Source organism: Topomyia yanbarensis, chromosome 3 (assembly GCF_030247195.1).
Source record: "Topomyia yanbarensis strain Yona2022 chromosome 3, ASM3024719v1, whole genome shotgun sequence".
NCBI classification, from domain to species: Eukaryota; Metazoa; Arthropoda; class Insecta; order Diptera; family Culicidae; genus Topomyia; species Topomyia yanbarensis.
The window spans coordinates 247,868,008-247,893,285 of record NC_080672.1 but is presented as its reverse complement, the minus strand read 5'-3'; the positions used below and the strand labels follow the sequence as shown (position 1 = coordinate 247,893,285).

General features: G+C 37.1%; 2 protein-coding genes across 4 annotated transcripts in view; both read right to left on the bottom strand.

Annotated features, from left to right (window-relative positions):
• Positions 1–12,916: 12,916 nt before the first annotated feature.
• LOC131693587 (longitudinals lacking protein) overlaps positions 12,917–25,278 on the bottom strand; it is a 71,991-nt gene continuing 59,629 nt past the window's right edge. For 2 of the 3 annotated variants that reach the window (XM_058981510.1, XM_058981511.1), the window contains exons 7-8: positions 16,647–17,051; positions 12,917–16,097 (exon numbers count right to left, since the gene is read on the bottom strand). In XM_058981510.1, the coding sequence (XP_058837493.1) occupies positions 14,872–16,097; positions 16,647–17,051 (1,631 nt within the window). In that variant the 3' untranslated portion in view covers positions 12,917–14,871. The remainder of the gene's footprint in view (positions 16,098–16,646; positions 17,052–25,278) is intronic. The other variant, XM_058981512.1, reaches the window with a different exon arrangement.
• LOC131693589 (longitudinals lacking protein, isoforms N/O/W/X/Y-like) lies at positions 17,058–18,956 on the bottom strand. Its single transcript, XM_058981513.1, has 2 exons — positions 18,822–18,956; positions 17,058–18,432 (listed from the first exon to the last, which is right to left on the bottom strand). The coding sequence occupies exon 2, from the start codon at positions 18,380–18,382 to the stop codon at positions 17,996–17,998; it is 387 nt and encodes a 128-aa protein (XP_058837496.1). The 5' UTR covers positions 18,383–18,432; positions 18,822–18,956; the 3' UTR covers positions 17,058–17,995.

Here is a 25,278-nt window from a genome sequence, read left to right as displayed (position 1 = left end):
CGGTGTAAATATAATGGTCCTTTCATCGCCACTCTAAAAAAGATGGAGAAGAGACTATCTTTATGAAGAATTGCATTCTCTCATAAAGTGTGACTTCATAAAAGAACAGTATTCTAACATACTACAAAGAGAACTGATTAAGTTGGTTTAAAAATAGGGTAACGATTAAACAAACAAAAAAAGGTAACATGTTAAAGTGATTAGAAAAATAAATGGTAATCTTGAAGACATCCTCGACGCATACTCGAATGTATAAAGGAGCAGCCGGATTTAGAATTTTGCCTGGAAACTCACTGTTGCTATTTTACGGTACGGTAGCTAGATACTGGCCAATGGTAATGCATCGAGTGTTGATGTTGAAAATGATGGATTAAGACGGTTTGCTCGGCAGTGTAAAATGATTGAATAAATATAAAAGGTTCTGCATCATTTCTATTAAAAATTGGTTTTGTATAAAGCCACTTGGAATAATGATCATTTCACATAACAACAAGTGGCGTGTACTCTCGTTTAACATAATGATATTTGGCAGTAATTTCGAATACGCATTTTTTGTTTGGCATGACAATCGATTGCCAGAAATCGCTTAGATCGCTTATGATTCTCGAACGTTATTAACAAACAATTTAGAGTTTTGAAATGGATCAATAAAAGAATTTCGAAAGCAAAATTCACTATTCCTGCTTAAAAGAATGTAAAATCTTGAATAAAACTTATTGATTCAAAAGGCAATCAGCATTTAATAATAGTTGAAACATGAGTTGTTCAAAACAAAATGAAGCAAAATTTCAATTTCGTATTTTCGTAATATAAAGCTATATCATTATGACAAATAGCAGTTTACCAAATAAAGTCGAGCTAAAAAAAATTAAGAAATAATGCATATCAATGTCATAAATATCATGAAGTAACCAATATGAAATCTGGCTATTGGATGCCAGTATAAATAATCCTAAACGAAACTTTGCCAAACGAAACATAAAATATCTGGAAATTTGTCCACTATGCTAAGCAAAGACAGGTATTCTTGGAGTTCTGCCATTACTCGTATTCAATCAACATTACAAGTGCCGTTGCTATTACGTCATAATAGTGCAAATGCCCCTAATGAATGCTACGCCACTGACTCTGCGTCATATCCTTAAGTTGCCAGGATCGACAGCTTCGTTTGATCCAAACCGATATGTAACACTCTCTAAATGATGGAGCATTCTGTTTGAAACATTAGAAATATTACGATAGTTTTCAATCTGGCGAAAATCAAATTTTGTTAAATTATGAAAAAATTCTAAACCAAAACGCATGAGGATGCATAATGTTATTGTCCTTTATCAAATGGAAAGGCCGAATTCGGAAACTACGAACCAAGATTTGTAGAGCAAGAGTCCAGCTCGATTTTTGAACTCATCTTAATTTTGGGAAGCATCGTCAGATATCAAGCGCAGGTCGACTTTAAAAATTTCAAGAAAAATTAATTATGAAAGATTTGTACCTAAGGGAAACCGCGGGTAAATTACAACGTGAGTTTCATGCAAAATCTGAATCCTGTCTTCCATACGCACCTGGGTGTATAGAATGCTACTACCATCTCTCTCTTTCTCTCTCTGCTGGGAGTACGGGGTCATACACGACGATGCGTGTATGGGTGTGTGTGTTTGTTTCGTATTTCAATTGCTGCTGATCGCTACAAGAAAAACTAATCATCGATGCTGATGTGTGCGCATATGTAACACTAAATTATGCTTGTGTTTCGATTTCTTATGACATACTGGACACTCGAACTTGGGCTCCACTCCACATTCGAACCGGATGTGGCGGTTGAGACTATGCGGTCGCGCGTACGAGTTACCGCATCGGTTGCACGTGTACGCGCCACCGATCGATGAAGGCACTGTTGGTGGCGATGTTATGTTGATTCCTTTGAACAAGGGCACGGGCAAAGGACCTGAATTGACACCACTAGGATTGGTGTTAGCAGCAACTGCCGCGGCAGCAGCAGCGGCCGCTGCAATCAGATCCCGCTGGTGCGCCTTGTTGTCGGCAGCAAATTCGCGAAGATAGCTAGGCGTTAGCAATCTCAGATCGCACGGCTGATCATCCATGGGAGGCTGTTGATGTTGTTGACTCCCCGACACTATCACCTCACTCTGGATAACCATCGTGTCGCAACCATGACCGCTGCCCGGTGTTAAGGGTCCTGCAGATATAGAAACTGAATGACGGGAGTAGAAAAAGCATAATCAGTAAAACGTAACGACACTATGGCTGTGTGTTGAGAACATTGAGCATTTGCTTGCGTTTTTTCGTAAAACAACACGGGCCTTTAGCAAACTGTAATCTTTTGATCTTCAATTTATTTAACTTCAAATCAAACACCATATTCTTCAGTAGTAGCAAAAAGATTGCAGTTTTCGATCAGAGTATTTAACTGGTATGAAGCGATTGGTTGTTTATGATTGTGATTGGCGAGGTGAGATTGTATTCTAGTATTGCTGCGCATAAAATCATAACTGTGCCTACACACTCACTCTTAAAATCTAACGACAATATTAATAATATGAATAGCGACACTTCCGGTTTATTGGCTTAGAAACAATTTTCGTTTAGAAGAAAAAAAGGTTTGTGAAATAGCTATATGTTAATTCTTCACCACCACCAAACATGAGGCTTAAAGGAATGTTTTCCATTGGAAAGTGTGCATAAGTTAGACGAGATTCAGTTGAAAAAAGTAATATGCGCTCAAAATTTATCCATTATTGCGAAAATAATAAAAACAACAAAACTATAACGTATTTATTCGTTCGGTAGGAATGCAAGTTACATAGGATACGGAATCTTTCTCGTCGGGCATTGTGGGAAAAAGAACTTCCAAGAACAAGAACAAGGAATGTTTACAGTTCGCAATCACTGTGTGTATCATGTCATCATCCTACAAGGTCCTGCCGTGCATTCGGAACCAAATCACTCGCTAAACATAGCTGTTCTCTCCACTTTATCCACATCATTAGCCAGCCCACTCAAGGTAGTACCTAAAAAAGAGACACATATTAATAAAACATCTTTCCAATGTTCCAGACTGTCGTCGCGAATAGGAAGGGCACGTTTTTTTTCGTTTTGACTGATTGACAGATTTTTCTCCGAAATGGGGTGGGCTGTGCTTTCTGGAAAAAGTAAATTGTTAAACGAGCTTTAGAGTTTATTTGTCTTCAAGATTCATATTTTTTTTTGTTTATCATATGCCAATTTCTGTGTTATTGTGATGTACTAATAGTAGCTTCATCTCTTTCTTTATTATTGTATGTTTATTCAACCTATACTGATAGTTCTAAGTGAAGATAGTACATTATTTATTTTAATTCATTTGCGTGTAGCTTTTCTTCAAGTCTTATATAATACACTTCATACAAATTACTGGGATCATGAGTTTTAAAGCAAATTAAAACAAATTGAAAAAAAAACAAATCCTACACTGCGTGTTTTAAAAACTAAATCGTTAAATACTATAAATTAGTAAGTACATCGACTAGAGAAATTTAATGCTTATAATTTACTATTTGTATGGCAAAACGTTTTAGTTTGAACATAAGTTTATATAGTCGGGCTTTAGAGCGCCAATTGCGAGTGTCATATGAGCTTTTCGATTGATGTACACCGGGATAGTTCCGTGCACTGGTTTTGCACTTTCGAGCAGAAGTGTCGATGGAACATACACATTTTCACGCTTCTGCTCGAAAGTGCAACACCAGTGCAGTCCACTACACCGGTACACATCAATCGAAAAGCCCATATGAATATAAATAATACAAACACAGCTCATTGAAAAATGTGGTGGTGTTTTGGTGGAAAAAAAGTTTCCGAATAACATTTTCTAATTATGAACCGATACAGGAATCGTGGCATTGGTGTCTGGCGTATCTGCAGTTTTGCGAAAATCATTAAATATTTGATTTTTTGTATGGTTTTAACTTTTAACGTTAATATTGTTGGGCTGCTCGGTTGATGTTCACCGGTATAGTAGAGTGCATTGGTTTTGCACTTTCTTGCATTCGCGAGCAAAAGTGTAGAAAAGTGCTCAAAAGTTTTTTTATGTTGTATTGACATTTAATTTGCTAGTGACTGGAAGGTGTAAAGTATTGTTTTCAATATTAAGAGCCATAGTACTTAAGGAAGAGCAAGGAGTTAAAGAAAGTTCAGAAAAGCGTGGAATAGGATCATGAGCAAGCTGAGTTTCCCGGCGACTTAACCATTTGTCTTCTACCGCAGGAATCAGAATATTTTGGCATTTTAAATGCAAATCACTTGAGTCTGCGACATGTCCGGACAAGCATAAAGTCACTTAGTGACTTATGCTGTCGGAACCGACTTTCTTCCTTCAACTTCTGGTTCTTCCTTGAGTGCTATAGCTCTTTATATTGAAAAATATTGCACAGCTTCCAGTCCCTTGCTAATTAAATGTCGTTATAACACAAAAAAGGAATAATTGACTCACTCCTAGTCGTTAATAAAAAAGTGCTCGAAGGTGCAAAGCCTACACCGGTGCACTGTCATCGAAAACGGCATGGGACATCTATCTGTTTACGATTCATGCTATAAAAAATCATGGTTAACAGGGACAGATAACCTCAGTTATGAACCATTTCGCATCATTCTTCATTCTAACGAAGCAAGTGTGTTTGGTACCAGCAAAAATTAATAAATACTAAATGCGGAAGGATTGCACTTGCACAATTTATGAACTCGAAAGTCAGCTATGGTGTGAGTTTGGAAACTTTTCTGATATTGATATGTCCAATTACTACTACACCGCCAATGAGCTGTACTGCCTATAATCGGAAGTAAAACCCATGGAGATAGGGAATCCCATAGAACATGTGAATGACTTACGATTATGGGCAGTGTTTTACCTCTAAATAATCGAATCTCCTGACATCTCACTTATCAAGAAGGTTTTGGCTTAAGAGTTAGCAAAATTTAACGCTCTCAGGTTGCATGCATCATTTAAATTATTGTTTAGTGCTGATATCACCGCTCTACATGCCGACATTTCATGTTTTTATTTTTGGTTTGTTTATTCATTTAAATAAATTATATATCTTGTACGTACTTTCTTATGTGTTATATAATAAAAAATAGTATGGCAACAAACGGTGTTCAGGAGTTAAAATATAAAATTAAAAAAAAAAAACAAAATAAATTAGTTAAAAACCACCACGCCGGTTCTACATGAATAAATTAGTATTACACTAGAGATAACTCATTTGTTTTAATACAAAATTCACTAATTACTGTTCAGGTTTTCCAATCCTTGCTATCTTACACCGGTTATGTGTTAAAAGTGACTAAAAATCAAGCAATCTGACTGTTTCTTCTCTCATCTTTTCTCCGTGATCCAAAAGCCTCAAAGAAAAACATACCATTAAAGTGGAAAAACATTCTTCTCTGTCGTGTTCCATTACTACGGTTTTAAATATATGGAATGTTTCTCTTAAACGTGCTGACACACTCGGGTTCAAGGTGCCACATCAGAATAGTTAACTTCTGCTATGTTTAGAGACTTAAATCATCTTGCCTCAGGTGGGCTTGCAGAATTTGGAATTCAAGTGACGCTTCAGGTTGCTATGAATATGTGTTTTGTAACCACACATGCGCTCGCAGTAGTATTTTGGTGGAACGCCGCACTCGTTCTTGATGTGACACTTGAGACTGTTTTTCCACTTGTAGTTTCGACCGCACGTTTTGCACTTCCACGGTTTGGTATCGTTCTCATGCTGAAAAACAATCTTATCCTCTTTGCGAACGAATCCGGTGCCACCATTGGTTCCATGTGACGTAACTGATCCTACGCTCGAGCTGCTACTGTTCAATGAACTAGAGACCGTCAATTTGTGCGGCGATTTTCCAGGAGAACCCGAAATAGTCGTTGCGCATAACGACGATGTCCTTTTGGCGGCTATTTTTATTTTACCAGGTGATGTTTTGGTAGCTGATCTCGACGTTCTACGTGACCATGCTGGGACGTAGTTAGCTGGCGGTTGTGGTGACCCTCCCGACGAGTTCATCGAATGGTCGGTAATGGCAATAAAGTCCGAATCCGACCAGAGGTTAAAATTTTCGAGCTTGATCTTAGTGAAACCACCACCCAGTGAGCTACTGTCGTCTGGGGAGACGTTGTTGAAGGAAGGCAATTGTGTGTGTGTTGTTTGGTTTCGTGCACATTTGGTTTGAGTTTTATTTTGGAATTAGCAAATAGTGTTCGCGTATGCCAGAGGGGGAAAAAGAAAAGAGAAAAATACAGAGCGTTAGTAGATTAGTAGGTTAGTTACGCTGTTAGCTACTCAATAGATGCGGTTATGTCAAGAAGCAAACTGATCTTACAGACTAGATAAATTTACACTACAATAACAAAGGTAGATTTTAATGGTGTTGATTAATCTTTCGTCAATCTCTTTGCATCTTTTCTTAATATAGTAATAACGTAAGATAGATGCAACGGGATTGTAACGAATCCCCCCGAACATAATGCAAACGCAACTTATCGCATTGTTTGCAGCAATTAGTAAGTAGAGTGTTAGTTGTTTGTTGGTCAAAAACCAATTTTATTCACATATCATTCCCGAAACGTGAGTACGGTTTCATCACTTCTTCATGTGCGTTTGTATGTGTTTTTCGAGTACAATACGGTAGAAGGCTTTGTAGGAACACAGTTCCATTGGGCATAGGTAGAGTGGCTGTTTGCCACACTCGTAGCGTAGATGCCGGGTTAAACTTTTCTTTCGTAGATATTTACGGTTGCAAGCAAGACAGTGATACTTTTCATTGTCTTGCACTTGAGTAGTTTTCGTGCGTCCCTTGAATCCAGCTACCATTTGATACTGGTCGGCCGTCATACCAAGCTGCATGTGTGCCCCAAGTAGCGAGTCAGCCCACGATGGTAGGTATTGTGAGGTCATATCTGGCGACAGTAGTGAGCTTTCCGAATCCGGCACGTCCAAAATTACCCGACTCCGTACCAGCAGAGTCCCGTGAGCTCCATCTGAAAAATAGAAATATGTTAGTAAAATGCCAAAATGAAGCTGGTAACACATTAACACAAGTTAACACAAATCCGCGAGAAAAAAAAAACACGATTTCTCATTATCTCTCCCTTTCTTTGCAAAATGCATTTCGCTACGAAAAGAAGCGTATATTCCAAATATAGATGTAATTTTATATTTCTGTCAAACAACTTACTTTTATAGAGGAATAATCTACGAAAAACGAATAACCTTCCTTTGATACAAACGTTTTGTTTTGATGTATGTTAATATTAGCTTATATTTCCTCTAGATGGATAGAATATGTATATTTTAAAAAAGAGTGTAAATATAATAAAATTGGAATATAATATTTTGTTTTACTTTCTTCAACTGTGCTTGTTTCTTGTATTTGTAATTTTTTTAAGAAAGAGTGATCTGATTGGATTAAACATTAATGAGTATTCAATATATTATTGGGAAAGCAGAACATTTGGATTTCCTTTTGTCTTTTGAAGGCTTTTTTTCACAACGGATATCTATCTGATGTCTTTTATAAGTTACTGTTTCTTAACACGCCTTCGATCTGTTTTTCCTTTCAAGTTTAAAAAACGCCTGATGTTTTAGTTAAAACGAATGGTAATCATCTTTTCAGGACCCAACACCGATGTTTTCTTTTCTTAATTCTTTCTTAAACAACAATCACTTAAATATGACATTTCTAATTGTAAACATCAAAACAACAAAACCTTAACTCAAAGAAAAAATCAGCATATTTGTTTTAAACGCAAAGTCCCTCCGAGGAACATTCGCTGATGGCAATCGATTTGTCGCGATTTCTAGAATTTTGCTTAGATATACTCCTTCTTTTGAAAATGTGATAAGGAAAGTAGGAAATCAATAGTACTTACAGCAATGCTAAAAGTTACTGATCATCAAAATATAAAAAAGATATAATAATGATAACAATTTCAAATATTCGATTAATCCTTAACACATTTAAAACGGGAATGTAACATATAGACTTACAAAATAGAGGTTTCAGCCTACATTAACCCTAACTATCATAATGTTGATAAAGAATAATTCGCCTGAGATAAACTGGGCTGTGAATTTATCTTGATTTATTGAACAGAAGATGTAGTAAACCAGTAGGTACCTGGCAAACAATAAGAAAAACCTATCAAGCCATTCAAACTTCTTTTCTACAATCCGAATAAATAATCAAATTTGCGAAACTGTTCACCGGGTACCTGCCCTGAATACCGACACAATGGCGTTGAAGTGTTCATCAGAAAAAAGTGATAGGTTCATACATTTACTCTTTGATTAATCATGGCAACCGAAATGTTTGAGACGTTATTTGTTTCACTATCATATTGCGAACCACGATTGGGGAATCGTTCAATGGAAACTGCAAGTAACATAACTAGTAAGGGCGTATCAATCATGTGAATTTCTGCTAACCGACTAGCTATCAGAACGCGCTTCCTCGTCCTGTTACTTCATCCAAAATTTCATCATTTCCCCAAAAGAACTCGGCTTTGTGGAATATTTAAAACGTAAAATATATGTTAAATAAAAGTTACCTACTAAAGCTTACTTAACCTACATTTGCCCTGTTTCGTTTAGATCTCGTCAGTAATTAGAATATTTGATAGGTTGTTTCATTATCAGTTAAATTTTTTCGCGCTATGTAATGACTGTTGGTGGATGCAATAATGCTTCGTGTGTCTGGTAATATTTCAAAGTTTATGACTCTATATCATCGATAGGCCTTGAACAATTTATTTTAATTCTCATCTGATTTCTTTTGTTGGTTAAATAACCTATTATTAAGGCACATGTGGTAGGAAACATCTATTATACATAAACACTAATAGGTTTTTTTTATTGTTTCCATGATCATTTTCTATCGATTCACCAGTTACACCTAATTTGATTATTAAAGAAAAGCTAAACCTAAATTATTCGTTGAGGTAAAACGTTGTTTTTACTACATCTTGTAAAAGTTCTCTTGCAAATAAAAAAAACAATCGGTAACAGAATGGCAAATTAGGTTTGCCTGGTCTTTTGTTTTTTGTTATTAACTTTATCCTTATATTTTATAAAAGGAATTTCTTCACATCTGCAAATGCACTATCTAAACCGCTCTTTACTTTATCTCCATTGATAATTATTTCTAAACAAATGCAATGATTCCGCTGAGTCTCTTGTTCAATTGACGCTCTCTAATAAAATAGCAAGATATTCACTGAATTTTCCGGCCAGTGGGGAGGTCACTATGTGACTTTTCTGTTTTAATAAAATGGAATGCAAAATACTGAATTTCATGGAACATTGTAGGAAGTAGTTGCTGTTTTTTTTCTGAGCAGTATAACTGATTTTGTTTTTGAAGTTTTATAAACTTTCCTCTTGAATTTTTTTTATAATAATTGGAATGGTTTTTCGTTCTGTTTGTTAACTTCTTTCAACAAATTTCATATAAAAATAAAAATCTTTCTGTGGAAGACTTAACAATCGAAATATAAATATATCTGTTTCACCTTTTTTCCGTAATATCACTTATGTGCTTAAACGACACAGAAACATAGTAGGCCGTTGAAATTCTTTTGCTTTCCTGTGCTGCCTGCCCGACTGCAACTCTGCCTACTGAGATTCAAGCACAACATGATTTTTTATTTGCATTTTGACTTTTTGTGCATTGGTTTTTATGTTTCTCGTATACCGGATATTCTCTAAGCACATCGTAACAAAATTAATTTCGTTATTTAAACCGTGCTGTTAAGATCCGCTGGGGTATTACTAGTTTCATCAAAGGTCAATATCTTCTCGCCCTCCATCTTGAAGTAACGTTCTTTATGCATACGTTCCATATGTCGTCCTATGTGCATCTTCTGTTTAGCTCGATATACACAATATGGGCACTGAAACTGCGGTTCTTTGCCACATTCCCATTTTTGATGATTACGCAATGACGATTTGAGTTTGTACACCCGGCCACAGTCCGGACAGGCAAAACCGCCGGAACCATTCGCATCTGTTGCGCCACACATGCCCCCTCCTATACTGGAATTACCACAACCACTACTACCAGTGCTACCAACCGAGCCGGGTTTGGTGTCTACGGGACTGACGGAAAGGTCACGCGGGAATATTAATGGTAGAGCACCCTCCCGAAAGGTCGTCACCAATGGCATTGCACTGCTTGATGACAGCAAAGGCATCGCGAGGCGGGCATCCAGCTGATCCCAAGTCAATCCACCGATTTTTGTGATGCTTAAATCTTCGGCTGTGGAGAAAAAACAGAACAGTGGAAAAACGAAAAATAAACTAAAGATGAGTTCAAATAAAACAAACAAGATAAAAAAACGATCTTAACATAAACCGTGTTAAAGCGAATCAAAGCTTTCGTTATGGTTTCGGATTTGCGTTAAGCTGGTATGAAAGAAAATTTTTCACAGCATTTGTTGTTTCTTAAAATATAGTACAATAAAAAGAAAATGAAGCAATAATCAAACTAAGAGGCCGACGAGGAAAAAAACCGTGTTAGCAGCTTGAATAAACCAACTAATAAAAACGTGTTATTAAATAAGTTTACTTGAAAAAGTCTTACACGCTGATTGCTCGCAACTTTTTTTTTCATTTCGAGCATGTAAGAACATTTTCTATCCAAACCAAATAATTTCTGTACAAACAGGGAATGAAAACAAACGCTTTATAGATTTGAATATATTGTTGTATAATGTATACATCGGTTTATCAATAGGTGTATATGTAAATATTTTCATTTTGTTTGCTCACAATAAATATCTATATAAACATCATTTTTTCTCAATTTTATAGTTTCAATTCAATGGTACGTTTTCTGACTCCGATTAGTATTACACACCGCACGAAAGAAAAGGTAAAAATTTACCTTATTCCTATGAAATGCTTATTTATGCGTTTTTAATTCTTTCTCAAGAAAAGAACTGTGTTTAAACACTAGATAATTAAATAAAAATAGAACTAGAAAACTATTTGGCACATCAGTTTTGTTTCATCTTTAGTAACGTACTTCTGACGGTGGAGTGTATACTCAATTATGTATTTCTGCTTTTTACTAGTTAAGAATAAATGCTTAGAACAAAACACATTCATCGATTAGAATGTTATTTTTAGGCTTGACGTTAATAGCATGAGTTATTCTAAACAAAACTAGCATACATTTTGCACAAAAGCATTGGCGATTTCCAAACATGAGATTAAAATTATGACTCAATTAATTAGAGCTAACAATCGTCTATCATAACGAGAAATTCGAATAACGCTCTGCCGAATATGCCCCAAATGCAGTGAGAAAATGAGGCGAAACATGAGTGGGATTTCAACGGAATAGTATCTCAAGGGAAATTATCTTCAGCTCCACAAACGGACCTTTTCCAGTATACAATTTTCGTCTATTGGCAGTTATTTTGTGATACACAAGTTTTAATTGTAACACTTATGGACAGCTAACTTTCTTGTTCTTCCTCATGATTTTGAATTAATAAAAATCTAGAACGTTCCACAACGTTTTTAACTGGGTTTATTTTGAATACTCAGCATCAGCGTTGGGACATTTTTGTTTCAATTGAGCTTGGATTCAGTTAGATTGGAAATTAATTGAAATACAATTCATCATTTTAAGTGGAATGCTTCTATTATCTCAAGATAGATGGAATGCCCATTGAATGCTTTTGCGCTTACTACACTAACTAACAAATGAATGGCATCAAGAATAACTGAAAAAACGAAACAAATCAGACAAAAGTTAACAAAAACAGAAATTTGAAATCGTTCTCTCAGTACACTAAAACAAACTTTTGGTAATAATAAAAGTGCAATTAGTGCAAGGATGTCAAGCGAAAATCAAACGCGCACATAACTCAACTGGTCATTTGTTCCTAGATAAACATTTGCGCTAGCGTTCAGTTCGCTGGAACCCATCATCACTTGATTATGCCACTGCTATTACCACACCGATAACAATACGCCTTACGTGTGTACAGATATTTAGAAGATTTTGCGCCGATCACGCGATATCAGCACCGTCATCATCGAGCTGCGGTTTAAGGATATTGTTATTCCTGCAACTGATTCCATCGCTACCAGGCTCACCAGACGAGCCATCGCCCTCACTAACATCACCTAAACTATCACCGACCGTCACCAGCGGTAGGCCTCCCTGAGGAAGATGCTGATGGTGATAGTGGAGGTGCTGCGAGTGAACGTGATGCATCGACTGGAGAAGTTCGTGTTTGATTTTATTGTGCGTTTTCAAATTGTGCTTATACTTGGTGGAAAAATCGCAGTGTGTGCAATGATACTGGGGCTTTACACCACATTCCTTCTTTTCGTGGCGTTTCCACGTATATTTGGTACGGTACAATTTGCCACACTGTCGGCATTTGTATATCTCCTGGCCCAGGTTTTTGTACTTGGTTTCCAGATACTTCCACATTAGCCACGAGCGAGGAGGCAGCGTTGGTCCACCTACTGCCACGCTCTGGAACAATTCTAAAAATACAAAAAAATGTGTTAGTAAAAATAAACTGGGTAACCAATTCCGCCCACAGATCAGCCAGGTTGAAGCCATCCGGATTAGAATGGAACATTATCAGTCATTATTCCCAGTCCCGCTTACGCTTCCAACCAGTCAATGGTAGCTTACCTGAAAAAGAAAAACAAATATTAGTACAAGAGAAAAATATAACGGAACTTAAGTATACTTCTTAAACATGGTTGGAATACATATATGACAGAGAATATAGGCGTTCTTATTTTAAGTTTCTTTCCTCGTATGACAGACTTATGCACGTTGAACTTAACGAAGAAATACGAAAAAATAAATTGACGAAAAAGAAACACAACATCTGAGATACGATTTTTAGCTCATAAACTTCCATCCATTTATTTTTTAAGTTTTCAGATAAATATATAGAATCATATATATAGTGCTGATCATCTTCTAAATTTAAAAATTTGCATGTATTGTTTGTATTAGTATGCATGTGTCATCTCTAACACTAATGCAATTTTTACATGTGTCAAATTGAGTTTTTTTTCGCATACCTTTCCTCTGGGCACATGAATGGCAACCAAATTACAAACAGTGTTTCTTTTTCAACTGTGTCAGCTGAATGAGTTTGTATGTCATTTTTTTGTCTGCACATTAACGTTTAGACCTCCTTCCTACTCTATTCTAATATACTGCAATTTAATTTGCCTCGTTATTATAATTCTTAATTTCAACCTCTTATTTTATAATGTTCGTTTTGTTATGATTTCTAAACAAAATTTAAGCTGACAGTTGAACGCAAAACGATTTTAAAATCTTAATCGTTACTACTACATAAACTCTACACGATTACAGAAAGAAGAAACAGTGTTTCACTGCAGCTCAGATCATCAAGGAATCTGCAGAAAGGAAAGACATAACCACACGTAGTGTATATTCCGGGAAAGCTTGCAATTACCCTACTTATCAGTTTGTAGTGAAACGAAAGTGGTGGGAATCAAAAAATGCAATTATTATTTGTAGTTCTCAAATATAATCTACTGCTGTATAACCTAGTAATATGCCCTGTTTGCATACGTGCGTGTATGATAATTGCAATAATACAAGATAAATTCACAGTTAAAACTCATTCAAACTTATGTTCGTAAGATCTATAGAGATAAAATGTAGCGACGAAAATGATGATTAACTTTAAGTTACAAGTGTTGACAAAGTTTGATTTCATTCACAGAATAGCAGCTTCGCTGTAAAAGCGAACACTTAGCAAAAAATTATTTGGTTCTGACTTTATTTTCTGTGTCAAGTGACTGCTTTTAGAATGCTGCTCCATAGTTGTCTTACCACTAAATCCTATTGTATTGGTTATGTTATGCTTATCTTGTAAAAAAATCTGTATTTAGAACCTACTCTCTGCAGCTGAAATGAACGACAAAAACACTGAAATTGCTGTAAATTTTTGTATTACTCTGTGCTGGTGCACGACACTACCTGGAAATCCATTTACTAGAAACGATCCATCAAAAGCGGAATTCCTATTCAATACGTTATAGCGATTATTTTTAATTGTTTTTTCCCCATTTATATTCCATAAAACTATGGAATAAGGAGTCGTTTGAAAACTGTTTATTTGATCCTCTAGAGCTAAAGAATTTCATGTCAGATTAACAGAAATTCATTTTTGTATGGCAACCTTACAAACATAATGGAACGGAGGATACCTGTGCTGCATATAATCGGAAGTAAGTCCCATGTAGATAGGGAATTCCATAGAACATGTGACTGACTTGCGATTATGGGCTCAGCAATTTCATCACCCTTATTCTTGTTTACGACGAATTCGAGATTCGTTCGAAAGTGGTTTGTATTCCCGTTTACGACAGCAAAATCAAATGGGCTTAGTATTCGTTCGAATCGCTTTCGAACGAATCTTGCATTCGTCGTAAACAAGAATAAGGGTGCATATTTTTTGTAATTGTTAGAAGTATTTTTGAGAAAAATCGAAAATAAAGCAAAAAATAAAAAAAGTAGTCCGCGTGACTTTTGCAATAAAAAGCCTTTAAAAAAATATTTTTCATTTCCAGATATTACTAGTTGAGCTAATCCGTCATCTGTGGAACCTAGAGTAATGGAGTTCAAGGCAGTGTTAACAGAAGCATGTCGTATAAAACATTGAAATAAAAATGTATTTGAATTTTCTTCCGTGTACTTCATGTTCCAATCATCAAATATAACTACACACTCTTGGTGTAAAGTAACAGAAGAATCGCGATATCGTTTCAATTTCTAACATTAACGACCACTTCTATTATGCTTAGTTCACAGATGCTCTTGGCTTCCCGATTCCATCGTTTCCGGTTTGATCGAATCGATCAGATTCAACGACTCGCGATTCTTCGACTTACGGCGGCTTTCCAGCTGGGGCATATCCGCATGATGTTTGCGAATGTGAACCCCTAAATTGCCACGCTGTTTCGCCTTGTATGTACAATAGGGACACTGGTGCATTGCCTCTTTGCCACCACATTCCACATTCTCATGCCGGCGTAGCGTCGATTTCCAGCGGTAACGTTTGCCACAATGCCGACAAATGTACTGCCGCATCTCGCCGTCGTCATTATCACTCACCACTGACTCATTTACTGTGTACTCAAAGTTTTTCATAATACTCGTATTAGCCAACAGAGCATACTTTTCGTCCATCGAAGTGTTGAGTATTTTTGCTTCAGATTTGAGCCCTTTCTTGTTGGCCATCGATTTGGCAGGATCCTGTGACTCAGCCGCATCATCGTCTATTTCACCATGCGATGACTTTGACGGATACGCGTCTGCAAAATTCACCTGTACATCATCCGGAAGCTCAATGTCATCGATAACAGAGTAATCCAGATCATCAATCATACCGCTGGTGAAATCATTACTTTGAGATGTATTTGAGGCGGATGTTTCATACTCATTGACAGTGTATCGCATGGGCATCGGTTTCGATACGGCTGTAATCGGTATCTGCTGGATGTTGCTCACATCAATAGTTTTAGCACCATGTCCAGGGAATTTTCGCGAAAGGGAAAAATTAAGTAATTCGATCTTTGTGGTCGTTCCAGTGACCGATTCTTGGATAGGAACCGTAATCGGCTGGCTGGTAGTGACCGTAGGGATCGTCAAAATCGGTAAAGTTGTTATTGACTTTACCGATGGATTTTTATGCTTAGAATACTTGATCCGCGGATGTGTTGGTTTCAAGAGCTTCTTAGCGGAAGCAATTTGACTTTGGTTGCTGTGAATTGTACTGGCATTGATTAAAGTGCTGTTGCCACTGATAGCACTGATACTGGGTGTTATTGAAGTGGGAACTAACGCGGTTCCAACTGGGATTACTGCTGTGCCTGCTGTAGTCACAACGTCACCAGCACCAACTTTTACTATCGAAATAGTAGTCGGTTTTCCCATGTGCTGTGGAGTCAAGCTGATCGTCTCCACCGTTGCCGGCATCGGTGTGGAGTGAGCTATCATTTCTTTGGATGTAGATTTCAACGGTAAAATATCTGCAAGAACATCAAACAATTTGTTAGCGAAAAACCAATATTATCAATTTAGGTGAGATGGGTTAGCATGGATGGCAAGCGTAAAACACAATCAAACAATAGTTAGATAGGCGCAGTCAAAAAAAAAAAACATACAATAGAATCTGAAAATAATGGTTTCAATTACCAGCTAAGAACTTTAGAAAAAGTTCTTGCGTGTAGTTTTCTTTTCTCTGTTTAGTGACATATTTATATGGTAAAATAAAGACAAACCGAAGTAGAAACATTTTATTCTTATTACAGTCCGCAACCAATTAAACCTATGTGTAAATGATATTAATAGTGATGACCTATCACAATCGTTAGGTGCCCGAAATAACTAAGAAACGTATGAAGAGACCTTGAGGGCGCAGAACTTGAAAATGATTTTAATTTTTCTACTCCCGTGTTATGCGCCCTTATCGATCAAACGATTGTGTGATGTATAAATATAAGCGAAGAGTTCTGAAAAACCCAAATTCTCCGAACAAAATGAGACCCAAAAGAAGGTAGAGAGAACTTGAATATTACCGCACTCGTCGAAGATGTATGTTGTAGTCGTTGTGCCATCGCCCTGCAATTCCGTCTTCTTGATAATCTTATCCTTTTTCAGCAGTTCCTCGATGCGTCCGGTGTCGATCACGGTGGCCGTTTGTACAGGCTGTAACGGTGGCGGTTGTGACACGGCCGCCGTGGTGAACAAAATGTATTTATTATCCTTTTTGGACACAACAATATTCTTGCTCTCCAGCAGACAGTCATTGAGATCGTTCAAAATTACCGGTGTAGACTGGGTTATCTGAGTTACGTGCTGCGAAGTGACCGTATTCACTGGAGATATCAAGGCCGATTGTGATGACGTTGGAACACTCACTGTGAACGTTTTGATTTTCTTAGCTGCTGCGGACACCAACGGCGATTTGGGTGAGCGTTTATCTGCAAGGAAACAAACGAATTAGTATAGAAGAAGAGCCACAAATAACTAGTACAAACACCCGCCGCTTATCGAATTTATACTCCGTATTGACTAAAACATTCTAAAGGCACTACCGAGGTCTGTTATGAAAATATTTAAAGTGTATTTACACCAATAGTGTTATGAGAAAACCGAAATTTACAAACAAAAAAAGAGTACCAAAAGATACCAAGGACTCAGCATTTTCAGTTAAAACAATAGTTTTGTTAGACAATAACCTTGCGTTGTTTTTATTCAAATGTTAGTTGTGTGTCATCAATGCACAAAATCGGCCAGACAATAAACGATGCAAAACAAGCCAGCTATACAGTTTTGTTCTTCATTGATAGAATAAGCAAATATTTTTTGGAAACGTAGACTTACTATCAAAATGCAATATTAGTTGTAGAAATCAATTAACCGAACAACAATGCAATACTATTCGTTTCTATTCGTATTTGGCTAAATGCACTGTGTTTGTTACAGCACATATTTGCAAATCAATTGGTCATAAGTAAGGAAAACACTTGGCAGTAGGTCGTTTGTAACACAATCGTTTTCCACATGGAATCGTTTAGAATTCGCGTTATTTACTAACATTGATTCGTTGAATTACGATCATTTTTAATAATTTGTGTTGCTCGGAATTCAAAATAGAAATTTTATATTCAACAGGTACTAGGCCAAGATTCATCGACAAAAAACATAAATATATTTGCTTAGTATTCATCAATACGTCATAGTGAATCTCGTCATTTACGCTCAAATATTCAGAAACCCTCTAATGACTTTGCGGCTAACGATAAAGAAAGCAAACGACCGTTTTAGCAAGCAACCACCATGGGTAGAGATGACCGATATGGTGAACAGAATAACATCAACCGGCTCAAATGGCCAACCAACAAAACAGTTACAATCTTTACATTCAGGACTTGTTGAGATGCCGGGATGTGATGTGTCTCTTCAGTTGATTGTTCCGTTTGCAGCGCAGTGGACAGTGCGGACATGCAAACTTGGGCTCTTGGTCGCATTCCAATCGGGCATGCCGACGCATGTTTTTCGCTAGCGAGTAACCCTTCCCGCACTTGGGACACTCGAAACGGGCTTCACAATCATTCTTCGGGCGCATGTGGGGAGGAATTTTGCGCTCTTTCTTCACGGATGCAAGCTCCCTAAGTAGTGGCTTCCGTTCTTCTTCGCTACTGGTCGATTCTTCTTGCATTATGTACTCGATGGTACCGGCGTCAGCGTCGATTGATTTCACCTCGAATACCAACGTGTCTTCTGTCGGCGATGGTGCTATGGACGCCATCTTTTGCCCGGCAACATCATTGAGGTACTCAATATCTCCCAGTATGATACCTGAAACAAAGTGAAACATGTTAGAAAAATAAGGATGATATTTAGTCTGGCTTGATCTACGGATTCTACGATTAAATTTCAAAGTTAACTAGAGCAAAACCCTTTTGTTCTGTTTAATTCAACCATCAGCCATAATTTATTCAGTCAAATACATACACTGAATATGTTCTTCGTTAGAATACCATAGATTACAATGGGTGCTCTTCATCAAAATGTTTCAACAGCGTTTCACGGATAGTGCAACCGAATCCACACAAATGACACTTGAAATTCAAATTTGTCAACACTTTTTTGTCAATCTTCCCGTAACGTTGATAGGAAATAATTTCTTTCGTGGATGGCAACTGCTGCTCGGAGCCCACATTTTGCGTTACCAGAGATCCACTTGCCTCGGAATTATCCATGCCGAGATGCTGCTCTGCGATCATAAAATCAGTAGACGCGACCGAGACCACCTTGGTTTCATCATCGTACAGGCCCTCAAGGTGGATAAAATCGTCGTCCGTGATAGTCACTTCTTCGATATTCTTCTCGGCAGGCCGGGTGGAATCACTGGCGCTCGCGGCTACCGCCATCATTCCCAGCACGTCCGAGCTCGACATCGACAAATTACTGCAGGTTTCAGCTAGATCCGACGAGAAACGATACAAACACACACCAAATTTAAGAAGAAAATTTAACACAACTTTGAATGGCGGAAATCTACAAGCTAAAAACCCTACCCAAACAGCACAACAGAAGAGAACAATGATAGACTGGCCATAGTTAGTTAAAATTGTTCAGTTAACTAGGTTTATTGTTTTCTTCTAATTTGGTTTGGTTTACAGCTCTTTGTATGAAGTTATAAAAAACTTTGATAATCTTTGTTTTGGGGTCGTTCCTGTCGGTCTTAAACAATAGATAACAATCATATTACGATTCAACAAAAACAACAAACTACAACATCATTCTCTCATAAGTTACTATTGATGTACAACGTTATTGTTATCGCCACAGGCAATCAGCCTGGACGATGGCTATTTACAAAACTTTTATAACGAAATCGTTAACGTGCATTTTTGCTTTTTCCCTAGGCTAAGACTTGTGTTTTCCTGCATTTTCGGTTTCATTTTTTTCTTCTGTTTGTTTGGTACACTTGTTTCTTCATTTGGACTCTCGTGGTTTATGAAACACAACTACTTTAAAAAATCGGTTAAAAGTAGTATTTAATACAAACACCGGACTCGAGGTGCCGTTTCAAATGCGATCCTTGTGAGAACGCCTTACCGCACATGACACAGCGGAACTTCTTCATGCCGCCGCACTCGTACCTGTTGGACGAAAAGAAAAAGAAAAAAACGGAAGAAATCCCAACACGGAAAAAAGGCATTTGGACGTTAAACAATCAATAGGCTAATTATGTTATTATTACCTTATGTGACGCTGGAGGGAGCTCGCATCCTTATAGTTTTTATCGCAATTCCGCCTCGGACAGTGATAACGGCCATCGGCGTTAAGAAACTTGGACAGATCGGAAAATTTAATGTTATATAACAGATCGTTTAACTGTAGCAGACGCCTTCCATCCCGGCAGTGGGCGTTTGCAAATGTTAGATCTGGAAAATTGTAGGGTTTAAATTTGAATTTTTAAATTGTGCTTCGTTTTGTGGACTTTTTTTTTCGTTTATGTGATTATTTCATAAAAGTGGTTGGCAACACTGGGTATCAATAGCAAGAAACGAAAAAAAAAGTTAAATAACGGGAACAGAAGAGACCAAAACAGCTAAATTTAGTACTGCTTTATAGTATGTTTTAAGGGAAAACACGACAAGACAGAAAAAGAAAAGGAGCATATGAGATGAACGTTCGAACGAAATGCAATGACATTTGTTTTTTTTTGATTTCTTCATGTAAATTGTACAAATAATAAGCAGTCTTCATCGGTTTGGCTTTTTAAACTTATTTTATTGAGATTGCTGTAGACAAAATTACATCTTAGCAGAAAAATATCTGAATCCTTATTAAATCACAAATTCGCGATTTTTATTATAAAGTCAAAAAAAATACTAAATATAAAAATGGCATTTTCGTTTGGTTCAAAATTTTACTTAAAATTAATGGCTTCGTAGTGAAAATGAGATACTGTTGGAAATTTGCGAAAATTCGCGAAAACATACATCAGTCAAAGAAATTGAGCGAATTTAGGCTTGATTAAAAAATCAGGTTAAAACTTAGACAATACACGAAAAAGACAGAATCAAATGACGAGTGAAAAAAATTGAAAATAAAACTTATTGTAATTGCGTTGGCACGTTCTTGAGCGCGTAGTCAAAAAAGAGTGTCTTAAAGTTGTGCAACAGCGACGACTGCGAGGTAACTTGATCTAGCACTTCCTGTTTCATCATCAGTGCATCCACCGAAAACTTGTCCCCGTCGCCGGTGCCCTTTGGTTTATAATACTCGTTCTCGTTTTTAACCGTTCCAACGGCACCAAGCATTTTCTCCATCTGGATTCCATGCTTTGAAGCCATATGCCTAACCAGATGGTATTTGCGGCGGAACTTGGAATCACAGTGATCGCAGTTGAAACGAGGGGGAATTCCTATACACTCGTCTCGCATGTGGCGTTGAAGATGTCGTTTCCGCAGGTAGCTTTTATCACACACGCTGCACTGGAAACGCTGACCGTTGTTAATATAGTTTGCGTAAAATATACTCGATGCTGGGTTTCGGTCTGGAAGCAGGCGAAGGTGAAGAAACGAAAATGTTGAAGAAAAATCATAAAACAATAAAATAAAATGAACTCAAACCTACTGAAAACTAGAACAAAACAAACTAATTGAAATAGATATTTTAAAAACAACTACGTTGATTCTAAGGCTCGGTTTTCTAATAAATTTTCCTAAGAAATACTTGGACGTGCACTAAATATTTTAATACTGATACACACATCTGGATTTTAATTCATACTGCTTTATTTCATTGATATAGTTTAACATAGTTTTTATTTTCATATTTTCTAAACGCTGACAACAAAGAAAACTTTTTTATGTATGTGTAGATGAAGCAAACACCAATTTTAATCTTTCTGTATGACTTTTCCCCCCAAAGATGTAGGATTACGCTTGTAAATCTTGTCAGCTTTGCTTGAAAAATTCGCCCTTACCTAAATATCTGCTCATTCTTAGAATGAAATGTGTAAACCTAACCGATCATCTCGATACTAGAAAAAATAAACTTTGTTGTCAATATGCATTGCACTCAAATATATGACATCCAACATTTAACAGTTAAAATGTTACAGTCTGTGTCTTGAAAATGTTTTCCTAAAAAGTTTTGTGTAATATAAAATCAATAAGCATAGCCATAGTAATTTAAGTGCACAAGAACTAGTTAGGAAGGCATTGAAAATACTTAATAGTACAGACATTCGCATTTTTTGGTAATCGCTTTTCGAGCTCAAAAATAGAAAGTAGAACGTACTCAGAAAACATAACACGTAGATATTTGGCTTGAGAAGATAACAGATAAATTCAGTTTAAAAACTCACAAAATATCCATTATAGTATATTGTCATAGCTACGATTACATGAACTTTTTGTGTATGCCATGTTTTTGCTTCAGATGAAGTTTCAAGTCATACTTCCAGGAGCAGGAGAAGCCACAGTACTCGCACTGAAATAAGGTTGAACTGCTAGAACAAGCCTGTTTCGGCGGAATGACCATCGTGCTACCGAAGTGGCTAGTGTTGCTTCGACTGAGATTATTACTAGTATTTGATCCGGAGGAAAGACAATTAGGCTCGCAGCTTTGACCGCAACATTTGTACAGACGACGAATAGTAATTTCCGGTTCATACAACAGTGTAGGTGTTGACGATGCTGGTTGTGAAAACGGCGACGGTGGTGCCAAGCCGGAATGTAATAACGAAGCGCCGATTAGCGAAGATGCAGACGAGTGAGGCATCACATTTAGCTCATCTGGAAAAGTACAGGTTGGGATGGTTTTTATGCGGAATCGTTTGACACTGGCTGCTACTATTACTAACAATTGGTTAGGAAATGTAGTGTGTCCAAAATAATTAAAAAAAATTGCATACACAAGCATCTTCACCAGGTTATTGAAAGAAAAGAAAAACGGCACAAATGAAAAACTTGCTGAACCAGTCTGCTTACTGTGTGGTTAATTGTAAATTGTGAAATGAAAATCAATTTTTTTACAAGTGCGACTATTTATTTTGGTCAATAGGTTAAACGTATTTTACAACTTCTCCCACGTGCGACGGTACCGTTTAGTGGGAAGATACGGTGCAATATCTGGATGTGTCCTTCGAATGTGTCCTAACAGCTGATCGTTTCGCTGGGACACATGATGGCAGTAAGGACACTGGAAGTTTTTTCTCACGCCACACTCATGACGCAAATGCCGCGCCAATGTTATCTTGCGGCGATACACCCGCGGACATCGTGGGCATTGATACAATGCATCTTCAGGAACTAGCACCGGGGGGTGATATGTGTACAGAGGGAATCCTGAAAATTTACAATTGAATTTGTTCCTATTTTTTTGTATGATACACATAGCACGACAAAGCAAACCATAATGTCATAGCTTCGAAATACTCAATAACAAAACTTATATATGTACTGCAGCAAACTAATAAGGAATTGATTATTGAAATACAAACAAAACTAACCTGTGTTAGAACAGCAATTTGGCTTTATTTTAAATAATTCATCTACATCAATATACAAAGTTGTACAAATGTGTGGCTTAGAAAGTTACAACCGTTAAGACTTTTTTTTCGAAAAGTAAAATCTTCTAAAAATACATTTCTGTCGCAGGTCCTACTAACAGCTATGGCAATCAGGGTTGTGAATGTTAGTTTTTAATCATAAATGCCTTATACGTGGCACCACGGAGAGGATACCACCCCGAAATCAAACTACTCCATCGGCTGGTAAAGTGGGTTATTACAATGTAGTTTTGTGTTGGAAATGTGTGCCTTCAGAATATCTTTCCGAGAAAATCGTTTTCCACATTTAAAGCAGCCGAATTGTTTTGCTACTCCACATTCATACTTCATGTGACGGTCCAATGTGTAGGACAGCGAGTAGGCACGGGGACACCGAGGGCACTTGAAAGCAGGTACAGAAGCAGAGGATGAATTGGGACACAGTGAAGATGTATTGTGTGTGACTGCCGCTACGGCTGCAACCGCCGCTGCATTCTGCAAAGTGGTCGTTATCAACCGCTGCGTGCTTCGTGGGCATACACTACCGAATCCGCAAACCGGCGACATCATACATGCCGCTGCAAATAAAACGATGAAGGGAGCGCACGTTAAAATGGGCTATCCTATGGATGGACCTCCAGGATACAAGATTGTATCTGTCGAAAAAAATATCTGCTCTGCGAATCATGATTCTGCATAATGTCAACACAAAAGCAAGCTTGAACACATTGAAAATCTACGCCCTTAACTCTAAAAATACAGATGAAGCTAGTGAACCCTGCGTAATATTTTGAGGCCAATTACTAGATAATCTCTAAATGAAGGCACCTGGAAAAACATTGGACGCATGTGGAAATAATAAAAAATATTTCCGATTAACAGAGGCATAGCAATATTTTACAGTTTATTCTCAGGACTCGGGTCTTGTTGACATTAAACCGTAGTTCCGCGAAGTTTAAAAAAATAATAGTAGAATTGAATGATTCGTAATGCCTTTGACGATATTGGATATTTACACACCTAGAAAAAATCTTGTAAATTTACGTCTCCTGACCCTGACATATACGAGCATCAAAAATGACTTAGTTTTACGTTTGGTTTTAATTTTACATGACGTTGATTTTTGTAAATCGTGTAATTTTACTCAACATATGGCGTTTGTTTTCAATGGCAGTAAGTGTAATTTTATGTCATTGCGCATGTAAAGTATATGTTTCATGTATAATTAAACGGAACACGGTAATGTTTCGTCATTTCGAGAATTACGGGTTGTTAAATTGTGTCATGTTTGCAATTACGTCAATGATAAAATTCATAATTTTTTGGTGCGTAGGATTCCAAATTTTAAATATTAAATAATATTTGAGCAGATACTTTAAACAATTGGGAAAATCTCAACCAAAATGACGATATTTGAATGAGGATTACGAATGCTTGCAAAACTCTGATAAAAACCAATCGATGTTTTCTCTTGGTCAGATGGCATTACTTTTAGGTTGACTACCAAAGATCGCTTTAGTTTGGTCTTTCTAAAACTCACTCCCGCATTTCAGTAGGCGCAAACCTAATTAAGTATGTCCATACTTTAGATATAGGGTAATTCCGGGAGAAATGGCGCACACTTTATATCTCGTACATATGGTCACTTTTATACAGTAATATGATATAGTGCAATGATATTGTGAGTTTGTCTTTTAAAGAATTACACCACTGGAGATGTAAAATAATCCTTATTATTAACTCACGAAAATTTTATTAATGATTATGTGCATCCAGTTACACCAGGGAGTCCCGAAAATTTTTCAGTGCCACATTAAAACTTCGTTTTTCTTAAATTGTTCGATTTTTTGGTAAATCATGTATCGGTTGAATAGCTGGGGACCTTTTAGAAGGCATTCTGATCATGAACACGGTCATCCATAATTTCAGAGGAAAATGTCGTGCTGGTGAGATGCCGCACTCGATGGCGGAGGATACGTAGCTAAAATGTATTTTTTCAACTTTAAATGTCATTAAATGAACATTTGCGTCAGGTATAGGGTCTTAATAAGGTAAATCCACAAACTAACGGACCTGACACAGTGACATATAGGATTATCAGTCTATTTATCTGTATATTTAAACGAGCGATA